Here is a 17,326-nt window from a genome sequence, read left to right as displayed (position 1 = left end):
GTGAATATATTAGAGCCGAATGGTTAATTATGTATCCCACCACGCAGAATACATAATTAACCACCATATTGATAATAGAATGAAATGTAATGGATGAATAAAAAACAACAAATAAATGTAGTGGGTGAATATATTAGAACTGAATGGTTAATTATGTATCCCACCACGCAGAATACATAATTAACCACCATATTGAAAATAGAATGAAATGAAATGTAATGGGTGAATAATTAAAATATTAATTGAATGATAAATAATATTTGATATTTTTTAATGATAAATAATACTTGATATTTTTAAATGATAAATAATACATGATATTTTTAAAAGATAAATAATACTTGATATTTTTTAATGATATATAATATTTGATATTTTTAAATGATAAATAATACTTGATAAGTTTAAATGCTAAATATTGCTTGATATTTTTTAAATGCTTAATAATTTTTAATGATAAATAATACTTTGATATTTTTAAATGATAAATAATACTTGATATATTTAAATGATAAATAAGACTTTATATGTTTATATGATAAATAATACTTGATATTTTAAATGCTAAATATTACTTGATATTTTTTATGCTAAATAATAGTTTTGATATCTGTATGATCCAAAATACTTAATCAATTTTTTATTTACTTGTATATTATATATTTATTTATATTATTTTTTTTTTTTTTTTTCTTTTAATTTTATTTTAAATCAGATATAAATATTTATTAATTTTTAAATAGTTTTTTTGAAATTATTTCTTTTTCTTTTTTTTTATAGTTTTTAATAAAATTTTATATATTAAAATTTTTTTTTTTTTTTTTGAGGGTAAAAAAATCATTTATATGTCTTTATGATAAAAAATCCTCGATAGTTTTAATGCGTTAAAAATCATTTATATGTTTTAATGAAAGAATATCCTCGATAGCTTTAATGCTAAAAATCTTTTATATATTTTAATACTAAAAAATCCTCGATAGTTTTATTGCTAAAAAATCCTCGATATGTTTTGATAATATTTTTTTTTTTTTTTTTTTTTTTTTTTAAGGATTTGGTTTAAAAATCTAAAAAAATTTTTTTGACCCAAAAAAAAAGAAAGCTTTAAGGCTAAAAAACCCCCGATGGTTTTTTTGCTAAAAAATCTTTAATTTTTTTTAATGGCTAAAAAACCCTCGATGGGTTTAAGGGTTAAAAATCTTTTATATGTCTTTATGATAAAAAATCCTCGATAGCTTTAATGCTAAAAAATCTTTTATATGCTAAAAAATCCTCGATAGCTTTAATGCCAAAAAAATCTTTTATATATTTAAATGCTAAAAAATCCTCGATAGTTTTAATGCTAAAAAATCTTTTATATTTTTTTAATGCTAAAAAATCCTCGATAGTTTTATTGCTAAAAAATCCTCGATATGTTTTGATAATATTTTTTTTTTTTTTTTTTTTTTTTTTTTTGATTTTTTTTTTGACCCAAAAAAATACTTACCTTAAAAAAAAACTTGAAAATTTTGAATTTACCTGAATGGGTATAATGAAAAAAAAAAAATTTTATGAAATTATTTTCAAAATTAATTAATTCATTAATCTATAACTATTTCCTAATTTATTTAAAACATCAATTCCAAAATAAGTAAAATTTGTATTGCAGAAAAAAATGTAGATCTGCTACAATCAAAATTGGTAATAATTTGAAACAGGGGAGGTTTTTTTTTTTCAAAATTTTTTAATTTTCAAATAAATTAAACACATCTTCCTTTTAAAGAAATCATTTTTCCATTTATATTATTTTATTATAATTCATTTCATAATTCATATGGGTAAAGGGAATAAAGTAAGAATTTGGTAGTTCATTATATTAAAATGAAATTGGTATGGTGGCTGAATGAAAATAAATTAAAAAAAAAAAAAAAAAAAAAAAAAAAAAATTTTATTTAATTTAATAATTTTAATTTTTTTTTAAATTCCTTTAAAATTTTTTAACCATTTTTTAATTTTTTTTTAAATAACAAGGAGCGCTTTTTTTAAAATTTTTTTTTTAAAATTTGGAAATTTTATTAATTATTTAAATTTTTTTTTTTCCTTTTCCCAAAATAAAAATTAAATTATTTATCCTTCACCATAAAACCATAACCCCCTTTATTTCTTTAAAAACCTCACAATTTTTTTGGGCCCACCCCCTTTCCCGGAGGACAAAAATGAAATAACCTCACAATCAAAGTCAGCAGTATAACAAAACTTTATCACCATTTCAAATTTCAAATTTCAAATACCAAACACATAAATATTTTTATTTTTTACAACACACCAAAAACACTTAAATGTTTTTTAAACCATTTAAAACCAAATATTAACAATCACAAGTAAGTAAACTATCATATACATATAAACAATAACCGTTTTTAGAAATGGGCGTAGTTGAAGAAAAAAATGAAGATAGAAACATAATTACTAACCAAATTATTTGTTATTATTAGATCGTAAGTATCACTGAAAGAACGTTCTGAAGCCTTAGACCTTGTCAAAGCAATCAAAACATTTTATTTTTTTTCTATAGAAATGCCATCACTGACCATTTAACTCATCAACACTACCGCAGTACTTTAATGAAAACCAAATTGTTAAAATAGCAAATTACAATAACCTATTCAATCCCTTTATAACAATTCAAAGAACCCCAATTATATCTAGTAAAATAATAATCAATCTTATGATATTATTCAATCTAATATACTTTTGAGCATACCAACTTTGTTCTGGCCAAGTAACTTTGCTATAACATTAAAACCTTTTAGATGAAAAGAACAGTAGTCCTTATCCGTTATCAAATACTGAATAGAAGACCATAATATCTGTTGAAAGAACTCAATTAGAATATGAAAGTGTAATCTTTCTAAAAGTTGTTGTTAAATTAAAAAAAAAATTGTGTATACAAATTATTTTTTATAAATAATATAAAAAGGGGATGTAGCTCAGATGGTAGAGCGCTCGCTTAGCATGCGAGAGGTAAAGGGATCGATACCCTTCTTCTCCATAATCTTAGGCAAGTTTTATCTTCCATGTGATTTTATATGCACCAAACTATTTAACAAAGAGATTAACCCAAATGCAATTGCTAAATCATTAAACTATAATGACATCCAACACAAATGGACCAAACTCGCCTCACTAGAATATGCAGGAACGATCCAATCAAACTACAACAGCTTCCTAAAAGTAGATAAGCAAATAAATTCAAACCATATCCAAACCATTAGATCTAAAATATCAACCTTTTATAAATTACCAGAAACCACTTTGATCAATTTCCCAATCAAATACCTATAACAATACAAATCCTCACACATACCATTTAATAAATTTTATCTAATAAAATACCGTCTCTTACACTAATAATATAAATTATATTATTAAGTAAGATTTTTTAAAAAAAAAAAAAAAAAAAAAAATTAGAATTATTTATATTTATTATTTATCTATAACTAAATTAGCTCCATCTACATTACAATCAAGGATTCATTCAAAACTCGCTAAATATCTTGTATTACAACCATTTAAAGAATCATTGTATTTTGAAAAATATGTTACATCTGTGATCTCTATAAAAAAAAAAAAAATATCTCAACAAAGTAATCTTCACTTTTTTAAAAAAAAAATATATCAACTAAGAATATAGAAAGTTTAAAAAAGAATAGCAAGAGCACACTTCATCAGAAACAAATCATTACCAAATATCAATAGTTTATATCTTCACATAGTAAAAAAAAAACAATTTGGGGGTTATGCTAGCTTGATGGTTATTCCTTATTATTTTCCATTAAATTTATATGAAAAAATAATTATTATGACATCAACGATTTCTTTTTAAATTTATTTTTTTTTTTTTTTTTTTTTAATTTTTTATATTTTTAATTTTTTATATTTTTTATATTTTTTTTTTGTGGTGTGTAATATAAAAATAACTTTTAATGGATTTAGTTTAATAAATAACTAAATATTTATTTTGTTATTTTTTAAATAATTTTAAAAAATGAAATTTAAAAATTATTTATTTATTTTTATTTTAATAATTAATTTAATAAATTGTCAAATCTATTCAATCGACCATGTAGAGATCACAGATGTAACATATTTTTCAAAATACAATGATTCTTTAAATGGTTGTAATACTACACTCTTAATTAAAGTAGATCTAAAAGATAATTTAGCAAAACAATTTCCCTTAGATAATTTTCAATCAACAGATCCCTCTATTATATTAGATTCAGTTGTAACAAATATTTTCAAAAATGATAGTATTGCTATTTTCCAATTGACCTGTTTAAACACAAATATAAATTTAAAACAATTATCAATAGAAGGTAAAAGTACTGCAAATTCTTCTATAATACAAATTTTTGGCAATATCAAAGAATTATCTTGTAATGGTATGTATATTTATTATAATGTTTTAAAATGGTAATTTAATTTAATTTAATTTAATCATTTATATATAAATTAATTTTTTTTTTTTTTTTTTTTCAAAATTTAGCTCCACCAACAAATTTAGGAGTTAAAGTCAATTACACAAACTCTATACCCATCGATAGAGCAAACGACTTTTTGTTTGAAGTTGCATTATACCTTGAGAATGTTGCAAATATTCTTTTTATAGATTTTATGATCACCTCAGATAATACTGCATTTTCTTTGGAATATGAAAAATTATCAAATATAGAATATATTTTAAAATTTAAAATTGCTAATGCAACCAATTTAACCGATAATCAAATAATTAAAATTACTCCGAAGAACCAACTTTCAACTTCTGCACAGACAAGCTTTTCTTCATTTACCATCAATCCAATTATTAAAAGTAAGTATTATAAAAATATAAAATAATTATTTTAGTTATTTATTTAATTATTTATTTATTTTTTAAAGGATCATTAAATAATCAATATTCAGATATTAAATATTATGCATGGTCTGATTCAAATGAAAAGTATGGTTATTATTTATTTAATGTAAAAAATGATAATAATTTTGTTCCAATGGTTGGTTATAATTCAGAGACTACTTCAATCGATGACTCTTTAAAGCATTTAATCAAAACTGCATACCCCATTTCTGGTAATCAAACTGACCTAACATTTATTGGTTACTTTAAAGCACCCGTTTATACACCAAATTTGGTTCAAGATGTATTTTCATTTTTCTCATCTAATGAAAATCAAACTGAAATACATACATCCTATCCAGTTTGTAAGTATATAATTATTCTATCACAAAAGAATTTGTATTAATACTATTTATTTAATTTAATAATTTTAAAGCTCCACCATTTAATACAGGTTTTACTGGTTCTTTACAAAGTAGTTCAGTTGATGGGCCATACTACTTAACAACGTACTATTCAATCTATTCTGAAGAAACTGGTAATGATGTACCTTTTCCATATAGTTATTCAATGCAAACTATTTTAGATTGGAAATATCAAAATGATTATTATCCACACTACTGTATTAAAGAATATACTCCAAGCAGTATAGTATTCAGCCATGAAACTTATGCACCACAATACTTTTTCAATGGAAAACCAAATCTACAATATAGCCGTAAAGCCTCATTCTCTGGTAACCCATACCAAGATGTTTCAATTGGAACAGTCTCTAATTCTATCGATCCAAATATTGGTATGTCAAATTTTATTTTTTATATTTTTTTTGATACTAATAATTATTTTTTAAAGAAAATATTCCACCAATTATTTCAGATATTAAATTAATTCCACTTATTGGATATGGCTATAATATTAGATTTACTATTCAATATACATCAGCTTTTACTTTTTCATATTTAAAAATAAATGGGCAAGTTTTAACAGCACTTAATATGGCAGCAAGTGGAATAGTCGAAAAGTTAGTTAATGAAAGTTTTGTTATTTCGATGAGAGATTCTTTTACAATTTTAATTTGTGATACAATTTATAGCTGTAATGAAAAAACATATTACCCAAAGACCTTCAATTCGTTAGGATACATACCATTCCCATCATTAGTTTTACCAAATTGTAAGTAAAGGATTTCAAAAATTTTATTTAAATATTTTATTAATATTTTTTTTTAGATGAAATTATAAATATTTTTGATATCCAATCATTATATTTCCAAAGTTCAACCATTAGTTTAAGTGATCAAAGCTTAGATAATAGAGCCAACAAAGTATTTTTGAAAGTAAATACCGCATCAAATAATTATCCAATTTATTTTAAACTAAACAAATTCTCGAAAGATTTAAGACCATTCAAATTTAATTCTAAGCTTGGTTTATATGAATGTTCATTTACCGTTCCAAAGAACTATATCAATGGCAAACTAAATTACTTTATTGTTTTAAATGATAAAGAATATAGTTATTCTAGTCTTTATTCATTGGTCGGTGGTGCAAATTCTACGGTCACCGTTCAACAATCTGCAACAGTTGATGTTAGCCCACCATTTGTTACCTCTATTGTATCATTCCCAAGCTCACAAGTCGAAATTAGTACTACAGTTACACATTTTGGTTGGGAAATAGAAATTAAAGATCAAGCTAATGGCTTCGAGTATGGTGAAATTAATATTACAAGTACTCTTAATCCAGTTCCAAGAACATATAAAATTAAACCACAATATTTAAATAACAATATCTATACAATTGATATTTCACCAAATCAAAATTGCACAACTCAAACTTATTCAATTAGTTCAATTTATCTCAGAGATACAGAGGGATATGAATCTTATTCTTCAGATCAAACAATATCAGCACTTTTCCAAGTTGCAAGCTCAAATGATTTTAAAGTTAATGTTATATGTTCCTCGGAATTCTATGAATCAGTTAGACCCCAGATCACCGAATTCAATGTACCCTTTACTGAATATGATTACAGTGTTGCACCCTCAAGCTATCTAATTCAATATAAAATTAAAGATTCAAGTCTTTTCGATCCAAATTCTCAAGAGTTCCCAACTGTATACCTTCAAGATGATTTCGGTAATTTATTTGTCCTCTGTAATAGTAGTAATACTGGACCTTTAAATGACTATGATGGTACTTTTTTGACTCTTATATGTGACACATACCAATTGCCTTTTGGATTTGGATATCCAGGTTCTTTGTTGTTATCAATATATGGTATTGTGGATCAATTTTCAAATGTTGCTGGTTACGGAGGTTACTCTTTAAGTAACAGTTTCGGTGCAAACACAGTAATAAATACCAAAATGTCTTCAGCTAAGCCAATTATTTCATCATCAAGTTCACCAGGACTCATCAATAATGGTAAAAACGTTATAATCACTATTTATGGTGCATTTTTTGGAACCCAACAATCTGATTTTTCTGTGACAATTAACTCACCAAGCGACTCGACATTAGTAAATGGGGACGGAATTAATGTTTCTCCAAGCAAATCTAGAAATCTTTTAGGAGTTAATGATTTACCAGTCTCAGTTCTTTTATATACTGGCACCCAAATAGTAGTTAATGCAGATATTTCATCCATTGTAACCAATACAGTTGAAATTTCATTCTCTATTAATGGCCAAACATCAAATACCTATCAATACATTCTTCCTTCTACATCTGTTGTTGGCTCATCCGTTGAAAACTCTGATAGTACAATGGATTCTACAAGTGGCAGTAAAGATGTTGATTGCAAGGCCCTTAATGAATGTGGCGGCCCAACTCAAGGTATTTGCATTGGTAAAAATACTTGTACATGTTTATATGGCTGGATTGGTATTAGTTGTCAATCTAAACCATTAGAGGGTGTTACTATTTCCGTAGATACTGAAAAACCAAGTGCATCTTTAGCTCAAGAAGGCAGTGCTTATAAACTTTTAAGTTTAATTAATCTTTATCAGTTAAGAGAAATTGATATTACTGGTAAAGTTATAAACACATTCGATTTACAAAAAAAATGGGATGGTAAAAAACTAGATACAAAATCTCCAGAACAATACCTCTTCTCGAATGTTATCAGAGAACCAACAACTATATATTCAACAATCAGCGTATATACTCAACAATCATCATTTGAGTTTGCAGATACTAAATATCAAATTAATCCAAATTCAATTAAATTTACTGTTAATATTACTTCATATCAATTTAAATCACCATTTAATACTTTAGAGTTAATTATGCAAGCCAAATTAGATTCCAGCCAAAAAAATAATATTTGTTCAAAAAAAACCACAACATTAGCAACCGATTCAGATTTTCTCAGTGTTCAATTGAATGAAAAATCATTATATTGTAGATTCTTAAAAAAAGCGCTTGTTGATGGGGAACTAAAAGTACCAGTAGAGCATGTAAACAAGAATGATGAGTTCAATGTTACTCTTTCTGGTAATTCGGGTACTTACTTTTATGCTATCGAGTTACCAGCCTATAAAGACTATATTTTAATCGATCCAGGTATATATTCAAAAAGAAAATTATTTCTTTACAAAAAACAATACTAATTATTTTTAAAAAAAAGATTTTTCATTATTATTAGAAACTAAAACTATTACAGGGGCAGATCAAAACGCAACATGTGCCTCAAGTTCAAATAGCAAATTAAGTGGTGGTGCCATAGCAGGTATTGTTGTAGCTGGTGTCGCTGTTATTGTAGTTTCAGCAATTATAGTTGGTTCATTAGTATTCAGAAAATTCAGATTCAGTAACTTTACTATGGCTATTCGTGGCTGGAACTCTAAAAGACGTTCTCGTAAGAGCTCAAGTTATGGTTTAAAAACATTTTAAAATGTATTAATAAAATAATAATTATATAATAAAACCTAAAAGAAATTTTAGATTAAAATAACAATAAAATTTTATTTATTTAATTTTTTTAAATTAAAAGGAGAACCTGAAATTGAAGTGTTATTAACTCTACCATTTAGACAAACTAGATTACATTTGATATCTATTTCATTATTGATTGGTGGCGATGTTATTTTAAATGGAATTGAAAATGGTGTTAAATTAATATCTAATAATTCAATATCGCATTGTTCTGTGATAAAGCTTTTAATATTTAATTGATTTACAATTGGAGAAGGAACATTCTTTAATCTACATTTTATGATACCTCTTACTTGATTGGATGATTTGTCAATTTCAACGTTATCTAAATAGAACAGTGAGGATAATAATTTACTACAAAGGTTATTGAATATTTGATTATTTAAAATAAAGCTTCTTGATTCATTCTTTAGTAAGTTTCTTGAGCTTTCATCTGATGAATCTAATGATATATGTTTCGATAGTTCTGGATTTAATCTAAATGATATATCGTTCATCCATTGGTTTTCTCTTATCATTCCACCATATGTTTCTTCTGATTCTGAACTAATGAATGATTGCGAAGCTGATATAGACCCATTATTTTGTTTGTGAGTTGTATTATTATTGTTATTTAAATTATTTAATATATTGCTATCTTTAAATGTTGTACCGGTACCCAATGATAAAAAAATATCCATATTGTTTTCATTCCATAGTTGTTTTGTTTCTGATAGAGCTATATTGCAAGGATTCTTGTTTAATAATGCACCATCTCTGTATTTGTTGTTACCAAGTTTAAATGATGGAAAGAATGATGGTGTTGCGCATGTTGCTAAACCTGCATCTAATATTGAAGCATTACGGACTTCACTAATACTATCTATTGATGGGATTCTAAAATAAAATGGGAATATACATGGCTTGATATGTTCATTATAGTCTAAAGTTTCTTTTTGTTCATTACCTAATTGAAAACTCTCATCTAAAACTGAGGTAACTGCAACTTTAACTTTTTTATATGAGTTTACATCTTCAGGATTTGTGGATACTGTTTGAGATAATAGTTTTATCATTTCTTGGTTTCTATATTTATTTGCTCTACAATTTAATTTATATAAAGTATTTGTTTTATAGACCTTTTTTGCAATCTTATCAAATAAATCTACCATTTGTAATGGGGTTTTGTTTGTAGTTGCTAACGATAATGCAACGATACCCCCCGTTGATGAGCCAATCATATAGTCGAAAAGATCTGATATTGGGGTTGCATATAGTTGTTTCTCTATTTCGTCTAATAAAACACATTGAACAATTGAACGGATTCCACCACCTCCATCTAACGATAATACTCTATAACCCATTAGTGATGATAGGTCAGCTTCTCTTTCAACAACTTGTCCTCCTCTACATATTGTACAACGTCCTTTATTTACTGATTGATCATTGGCACATTTGGAACAAATAATATGACCACAGGGCTCACATGAAATGGTTGGAAAATCTAATATGCATCCAAAGCAAACTTTTAAAGAATTGATTATATCACGTTTACCCAAACAATTGTTCACTACTTGTAAATATCCAGCAAAAAATTCATTTGACATCTTATCTAATTCACCTTCTAAATAGCTATTTAGATCTGTGAAAAGAATAATTGAATAAAAATCACCAGACCATGAGCATGAAAATGGAACTACCTTCTTCTTCTTTATACAACTTAATAAACCAGATTTTTCTACAATTTGATTCTTAGTTGCCATGTGAATTTCGTGATTCTTTTTAATATTGCAACAACTTAATGTTGAATCACCTTCAAAAATCGCTGAGCATGGAATATAATTTTCAATATGTTTTGATACATTGTAAAGAACGTCGCTAAATTCTTTACTAATCTCTTTGGTATATTTGAGGTTATTTCTTTTTTGGAATTTGATATAAACTTCAGCCAATCTAGATTTTAATTCATTTAATGATTTTTCATAAACTTCAAATTTACTATAAAATGATTTTTGTTCATTTGAATTTTCATTTTGGGATTCATTGTTGTGTAAATTTGAAATATTATTTGATGATGATGATGGTGATATATTTACTACTTTAGATGTTGTAAAAAATTGATAATGTAAATCAAAGTAACACTTTAAAAATGATTCTAGTTGTTCATAACTTAAATTTAATTGTTCAAGAGTTTTGGTGCCACTTGATTTTAGTTCGGTATTTGGAAATAAACTATTATAATAATCCTCTTCTTCTTTTTGGTTTCTTAGATTTTTAAATGATGGATAAGATGAACTTATAACACTGTTTTGGTAAGATGTATATGCTGATGTTGATGATGTGCTTTTTTGTAATACTGGGTAATTGATATTTAAATAGCTGATATTATAATTGTTGTTAAAATAATTATATCTATTGCTATTATTTAAATTATTGTTACAATTATTTACACTATAAGTATTGATTGAAGCATTATTTCTAAAATTATTATTATTTATATTATTATTATTACTATTACTATAATTATTTTCTAGACTAAATGGTTGATTTAATATTACATTGGATTTAAGATTATTAGGTGAATTTATTTTTAAACCATCACTATTTTGGAAACATAATTTTGGAGATGGCAATGCAGGTGATGAATATGAATACGCAAGAGATGATGGTGAATGAATTCTATCCATTTGTTTTAATTGATTTAGTTTACTTTCAATAGACTTTAATTCAATTGGATTAACTTTGGGTCTAATTTTTTCAATATTATTATTTGATAACTTTTGAGTTAAAGTTTGTTTTTGGTTAAGAATTGATTTTTCCTGTGCTGGTAATATTTCGTTATTAAATATTTCTTGTTCTGGTTCTTTTGATAAATTTTCTTTTTTATCAATTATAATTTCTATTTCTTTACCGCTATTGTTATCGTTATTAGTATTGATATCATTATTATTATTTTCTTTATCATTATTAGTATTTTCGATATTCTTATAACTAATATTATTATTGTTGTTATTATTATTATTATTATTATTATTGTTATTGTTATGGTTATTGCTACTACTATTATTGTTATTACTATTATCCATTATATTTTTATTTTCTTTAAAACTATTATTTTCATTATCCACAGTGTTATTAATACCTTCATTTTTTAATAATGATAAAAGATTATTTGATGAATTACTAACTAATATTTGATTTTCTATATCTTTAACTTTTTCTTTTACAATATTATCTCCATCACTACTATTATTTTTATTATTTAAATGTAAATTACTATCATTTTCAATTTGATTAAATTGTTTAAAAAATTTTGGTGAAGAAAATTTAATTTGTTTTTTTTGTGGAGTTTGTGGTTGTGGTTGTGGTTGTGGTTGTTTTATACATTTTTCATCAGGGGAATGTAAAATTAAATGAACTGAATTGCTATATGTATTATTTATTCTATTTTGTGAATTGGGAGATACATTAATGGTCGAAAATGGTGATGATCTGTAGTAATTATATATATTATTGTTGTTATTATTAATATTATTAATATTATTAATATTATTTATATTTGAACTATTTAAATTAATTTTTTCACAATGAGCTAGTGGTGATTTATGAAGAGATTGGGGTGATAATAATATTGGATTTGAGGTTTTTAATGGTGATGATGAAGGTGTTGTTTTACTACTACTACTATTACTACAAGTATTTGTTACAATTCTATTTTCGATATCTTTAATTTTATCTTTAACCCCCCCTGTTGAAAAACTAAGGGGATTTGCTTGGTAATTATTAATACTATTATTATTATTATTTAAGATAATATTATTATTATTATTATTTGGTAAATTACCATAACTTGAGTATAAAAATAATTGAGCAGTATTGGTGGAGTGTGATTTTGAATGATAATTATTTTTATTTGATACCATTGTTTATAAATTTAATAAAATAAATAAAATTAAAAATAAAATTAAAAAGTTAAAATTAAATTACCTGTGTTTTTTCTGTAAAAAAAAAATTTAAAAAAAAAAAAATTAATTTTTAATTATAAAAAAAAAAAAAAAAAAAAATTAATATGATTTATTATTAGAAAATTGAGTTTTTTAAATTTTTATTATTAAAATCGATATGTCTTAAATCGCTTAAAAAAAAAGGGAATTTAAAAAAAAAAAAAAAGTTAAGAAAAAAATAAAAAAGATAAAAAAAAAAAAGGTAAAAATAGATCCCCCTTTTGCACAAATAAAAAAAAAATATAAATAAATATTTAATTTAATAATTACAAGTATGGTAAAATCCAAAAATGAATAAAACAATGAATAAATAAAGTTTTCTTAATGAATTAAATAATTTAAAAATAAATTATTATTTTATTGCGTAATCTAGTAAATACACACAAAATAAAAAAAAATAAAAAAATTACAAAAACTTTAACTCTAATAATTGGTGATGAGGCACAAACAGCACGTTTAACACTCTTCACAAAAATAGTAATTTAAATAAATAAAAATAAATTATTAAATACAAAACAAATTAAAGTTATAAAAAAAAAAAAAAAATAGAGGTATTTTTAATATATAAATAAAAAAAAACAAAACAAAAATTAAAATTAATTTTTATTATAAATATATATATAAAAAATTTAATGAAAAAAAAAAAAATGAAATGAATTTAATTTAACATGTAATTAAAGTTGAGTTTTCCAATATTCACATTTTTTTATATTTTTTTTTTTTTTATTGAACGAAAAATTCTGATAAATAATCATCATATCATTGATGGGTTTTGTGTGAACTCTAAATTTGGATTTGAAAAAATTTATTAATATTATTATTTTGGTTTTGGGGTGGGAGGGGGGGGGTGTGTTAAGTGTCAATTAATCAACCATCAAACGCTCACATAGATTTTAAGAAAAAAAAAAACACCCACACCCACACACCACACTATTCAACAAACAACCAACATGCAAATTTTTTTTTTGAGTTATTTTAAATAGATATACATAAATAAAAACAATATTTTTTATCACTACAATTATTTTTAAAATCTGTATCTCTCCATACACACATTCACAAACACCTCACTCCAATTAAAAATTGTAATTCACAACAATAATATTAACACACAAAATTGTGTTTTATTTTTTCTTTTAAATAATATGTATGTATGTAAGTCACACATAAATTTGTAGTTTTATTGTTGTTTTTTTATTTCACATTAATTAAAATGTATATATTTATTTATGTTTTAAATATTTGAGCCACCAACATGCAGTTAAATAAATATATATGTGATTGTATGTGAGATTTACATCAATATAATTTAATACATCATTTATTCATTATAAAAGTTAAAATAATATTCATTTGATTTTTTTTTCTCTTTTTATATCTATTTTAATACCATTATTTAATTTATATTTAATAGAACGATAAAAAACAACTGGTACCAATTTATAATGATGTTGTTGTAATATTAATATTGTTGTTATTATCGAGTTGTGTTATAGAAAAAAAAAGTAGTTATATATGATTAGTGAATATATATGGAAGAAATAGGTGCTAAAGAAGTATGGTTGAATAACTTGTGTTTTTGTTGTTATTTATAATGCTCTTTGTTTTTTTATATAAGTGTGGTGTGTTTTATATATATATGTGTTGGTGGTAATAGCGGTATTTATATAAACATACAATTAATATTAACATGTTATATTAATATTCAATATTAAAAAAAAAAAATCTAAATAATATATATATATTTTTTTTTTTTTTTTTTTTTTACATATTACATATAAACAATCAATATCATCAAGTATACATCATCAATATTAAAAACATCATCATCATCATCAATATTTATACTTTACTACTACTGTATCATTTTAAAAAAAAAAAAATTTAGTTTGAATAAAAATGAAAAAAAAAATAATTAATTTTAAAATCATTCCTTTTTAAGTGTATTTAAGGGGGTTAATATTATATTAATTTTTTTCGAGTGTGGGTGTTGGTAAAATTATTTTTCAAAAAATATATTTATAATTAATTAAATTATTTTTTCCCATTCTTTTAAAACTTTTCAAAGATCTAATAAATTTATATATTATTTTATTTTTGTAACTATTCGATATATAAAAGTTTGAAAAAAATTATATTAATGTAAAGATATTATTGAAAAATAGTTTAAGTTTTTTTTTTTATAGTTAACAACACATTTATATTATATATATTGGGAGTGGTGGTTAAGTTAATTAAATTAATTTATCTTTTTAAGGATATTATTATAAATACAATTTTTTATTTGGTATTGTTGTTTTTGATGAAATTTTTTTATCCTTTTAAATTTTTTTTTTTTAATCTAAATTGAAATTATATAATCTAACTAGATGATTAAATACACCAATAATACGTGTTCTATCGTAACGAACATTACTACATCCAGAAACTAATGGAACAGGGTCACTTTCATTTACCATATTTGAACCACCTAAAAGTGAATATAAACGATTTCTTTTATCCCAAACTTTGATTGTATTATCCATTGAGCCAGTGACGATCTTACTATTATCAATTAAAATACTATTTACTCTATTTGTATGATTTGAAAGAGTTGAATAATGATTAAGATTGCCATCTAATACTGTAACACTATTACTTTTACTGTAAGCTACAGTATCATTGGTAGCAGAAATAATTAGTGGAACATCTACTAGTGGTACTGTGTTTATTTGTAATCCAATGTGTGGTGGGTGTGGAACTGGTGCAATATGGATAGGTGGATGTGGAACTGGTGCAATATGGATAGGTGGGTGTGGAGTTGGTGCGATATGGATAGGTGGGTGTGGAGTTGGTGCAATGTGGATAGGTTGGTGAGGAATTGGTGCAATATGAATTGGTGAAAAGTTAAGTGCAGTTGTTTTTAATAGCTTTCCACTTTTAATGTCATACTTAATAATACTATCGCTTGCAGTAGTGGCAAAAATAAAATCTTTGGTAGGTTGGAACCATTGTACACCTGGTAATCTATATAATGGCTTATCTTGTTTTCTCATATCCCAAGCATCCAAATAATCTACAGTATTTGTAAAGAATAAACCATCAGTGTTAAATTGAGCAGATATAACCTCGCCATAGATACCCAACATTCTATCACTTTCCTTTCCGCTTCTTCTATGATCCCAAATTAAAAGTTTTTCACCACAGGTAATTAATTGGCCTTCGATATTTGAATTATAGTTAATTGATTTAATTTCTCCACTTTTTTAAAAAAAATTAATAAATTAAAAAAATTAATATTTATAATGAATTATTGTTTTTGTTACATAACCGCTATTTACCTATTATGTTTAAATACATTTGTTTCAATACCAGACTCTAAATCATTAATTCTTACACTTGAATCTGCAGAACCTGATGTAACTGAATACTGACGTTGTTTTAAACAAGTAATTCTATCTGTGTGGCCAGTGAATGTAAAAATATTATTGTTTTTTTTAGCTGTTAAATCCCAAACCTTTACTGTATTATCTACACTACCAGTACACATTATATTACCAATGTGATCAATTGCTGTAATTGGCTGGGTATGACCACGGAAAGGAATCATTTTAAAAGTACCTGATGCACCTTTGTTTGAATTCTTTTCATTTTTATAATGAATTTGATAACATTTTTTATAATCATAATTATATTTTTCTAATGATGTAAAAAATTGTGCGCTTTTAAAGAAAAAAAATATTTATTAATATTTAATGATAAAGTTTTATTTTTCTTCTAATAATAAATTTTACATACTCTTGAAGCAATTTAGCTTTCCAAATCCATGAATGATTAATAATTTTATTAAATTCTTTTGAAACAAATGAAAAACCTAAAATTTCTTTTGTTGTAAAATATAAAAATATTTGTGCATAAATTGTAGCTGGTAAACTTAAAATCTTTAAAAAATATTAATTAAAAATAATAATAATACAATTTAAAAAATTTAAAAAATACTTACATCGAAAGTGATTTTTTTAATATTAATTTGTGGTGATTGTGCAACAACATTTATATTATTGTTGTTTTCATTGTTGTTGGTGTTTCCATTATTCTTTTCCTCACTGTCGCTATCAACTACATCAATACCTTTAAGTTTTAAAATTCTTTTATTTAATGCCTTGTCAATTGGTGGAAGTGGTAATTGAAACTCTAGTTTACAAAATGGGCAATATGGTTCGAGTTTGTAAGATTTCTCTAAACATGCTTTGCAAAATGAATGTTGACAAAATAATGTAACTGGATCTGTAAATAAATCGAAACAAACCCAACAATTAAAATCATACATTTTTATTATTTATATTTAGTAATTATTGTTTATTATTTATTTAGTTATTATTATTTTTTATTAAAAAATAAAATTAATTAAATTTTCAAAAAAAAACTTTAAATAAAAAAAAAAAATATCAAAAACTTTAAATAAAAAATAAAAAATAAAAAAAAAAAAAGAAAAAATCAAATATTTTTAACACACAATCAAAGAAAATTTTTTTAAATTTTTTTATTTTAAT

The 17,326-nt window shown here is 23.9% G+C and overlaps 5 protein-coding genes across 5 annotated transcripts; 1 reads left to right on the top strand and 4 right to left on the bottom strand.

The window, feature by feature from the left end:
- Nucleotides 1-1,209: 1,209 nt before the first annotated feature.
- DICPUDRAFT_159155 (uncharacterized protein) lies at nt 1,210-3,346 on the bottom strand (the record flags this gene model as incomplete). The annotated part of the gene is made up of 4 exons (XM_003294145.1): nt 1,210-1,339; nt 2,729-2,767; nt 3,281-3,315; nt 3,344-3,346. 4 exons carry the CDS (start codon nt 3,344-3,346, stop codon nt 1,210-1,212), a joined length of 207 nt encoding a protein of 68 aa, XP_003294193.1.
- A 678-nt stretch (nt 3,347-4,024) lies between these two features.
- On the top strand, nt 4,025-8,769 carry DICPUDRAFT_159154 (uncharacterized protein; the record flags this gene model as incomplete). Its single annotated transcript, XM_003294146.1, has 7 exons — nt 4,025-4,421; nt 4,526-4,849; nt 4,918-5,238; nt 5,310-5,669; nt 5,726-6,046; nt 6,103-8,439; nt 8,522-8,769. 7 exons carry the CDS (start codon nt 4,025-4,027, stop codon nt 8,767-8,769), a joined length of 4,308 nt encoding a protein of 1,435 aa, XP_003294194.1.
- Nucleotides 8,770-8,772: 3 nt separating this feature from the next.
- DICPUDRAFT_93179 (uncharacterized protein) lies at nt 8,773-10,191 on the bottom strand. The gene has a single exon (XM_003294144.1). It carries the CDS (start codon nt 10,152-10,154, stop codon nt 8,841-8,843), a length of 1,314 nt encoding a protein of 437 aa, XP_003294192.1. The 5' UTR covers nt 10,155-10,191; the 3' UTR covers nt 8,773-8,840.
- A 406-nt stretch (nt 10,192-10,597) lies between these two features.
- DICPUDRAFT_93178 (uncharacterized protein) lies at nt 10,598-12,833 on the bottom strand (the record flags this gene model as incomplete). Its single annotated transcript, XM_003294143.1, has 1 exon — nt 10,598-12,833. A coding segment is annotated over exon 1 (2,115 nt), but the record flags the coding sequence as incomplete, so codon positions are not given.
- Nucleotides 12,834-15,130: 2,297 nt separating this feature from the next.
- Nucleotides 15,131-17,147, bottom strand: DICPUDRAFT_95983 (uncharacterized protein; the record flags this gene model as incomplete). The annotated part of the gene is made up of 5 exons (XM_003294142.1): nt 16,777-17,147; nt 16,572-16,714; nt 16,115-16,495; nt 15,712-16,034; nt 15,131-15,483 (listed from the first exon to the last, which is right to left on the bottom strand). Exons 1-5 carry the CDS (start codon nt 17,101-17,103, stop codon nt 15,131-15,133), a joined length of 1,527 nt encoding a protein of 508 aa, XP_003294190.1. The 5' UTR covers nt 17,104-17,147.
- Between the last annotated feature and the right edge of the window lie 179 nt (nt 17,148-17,326).

This window comes from Dictyostelium purpureum (genome assembly GCF_000190715.1).
Source record: "Dictyostelium purpureum unplaced genomic scaffold DICPUscaffold_518, whole genome shotgun sequence".
In the NCBI taxonomy this organism is placed as follows: Eukaryota; Evosea; class Eumycetozoa; order Dictyosteliales; family Dictyosteliaceae; genus Dictyostelium; species Dictyostelium purpureum.
This window is presented reverse-complemented; position numbering and strand designations above follow the sequence as displayed.

What these genes read in the sequence shown, in the direction of transcription:
- DICPUDRAFT_93179 (XM_003294144.1), bottom strand. Translation starts at nt 10,154, where the DNA reads ATGGGTTATAGAGTATTATCGTTAGATGGAGGTGGTGGAATCCGTTCA.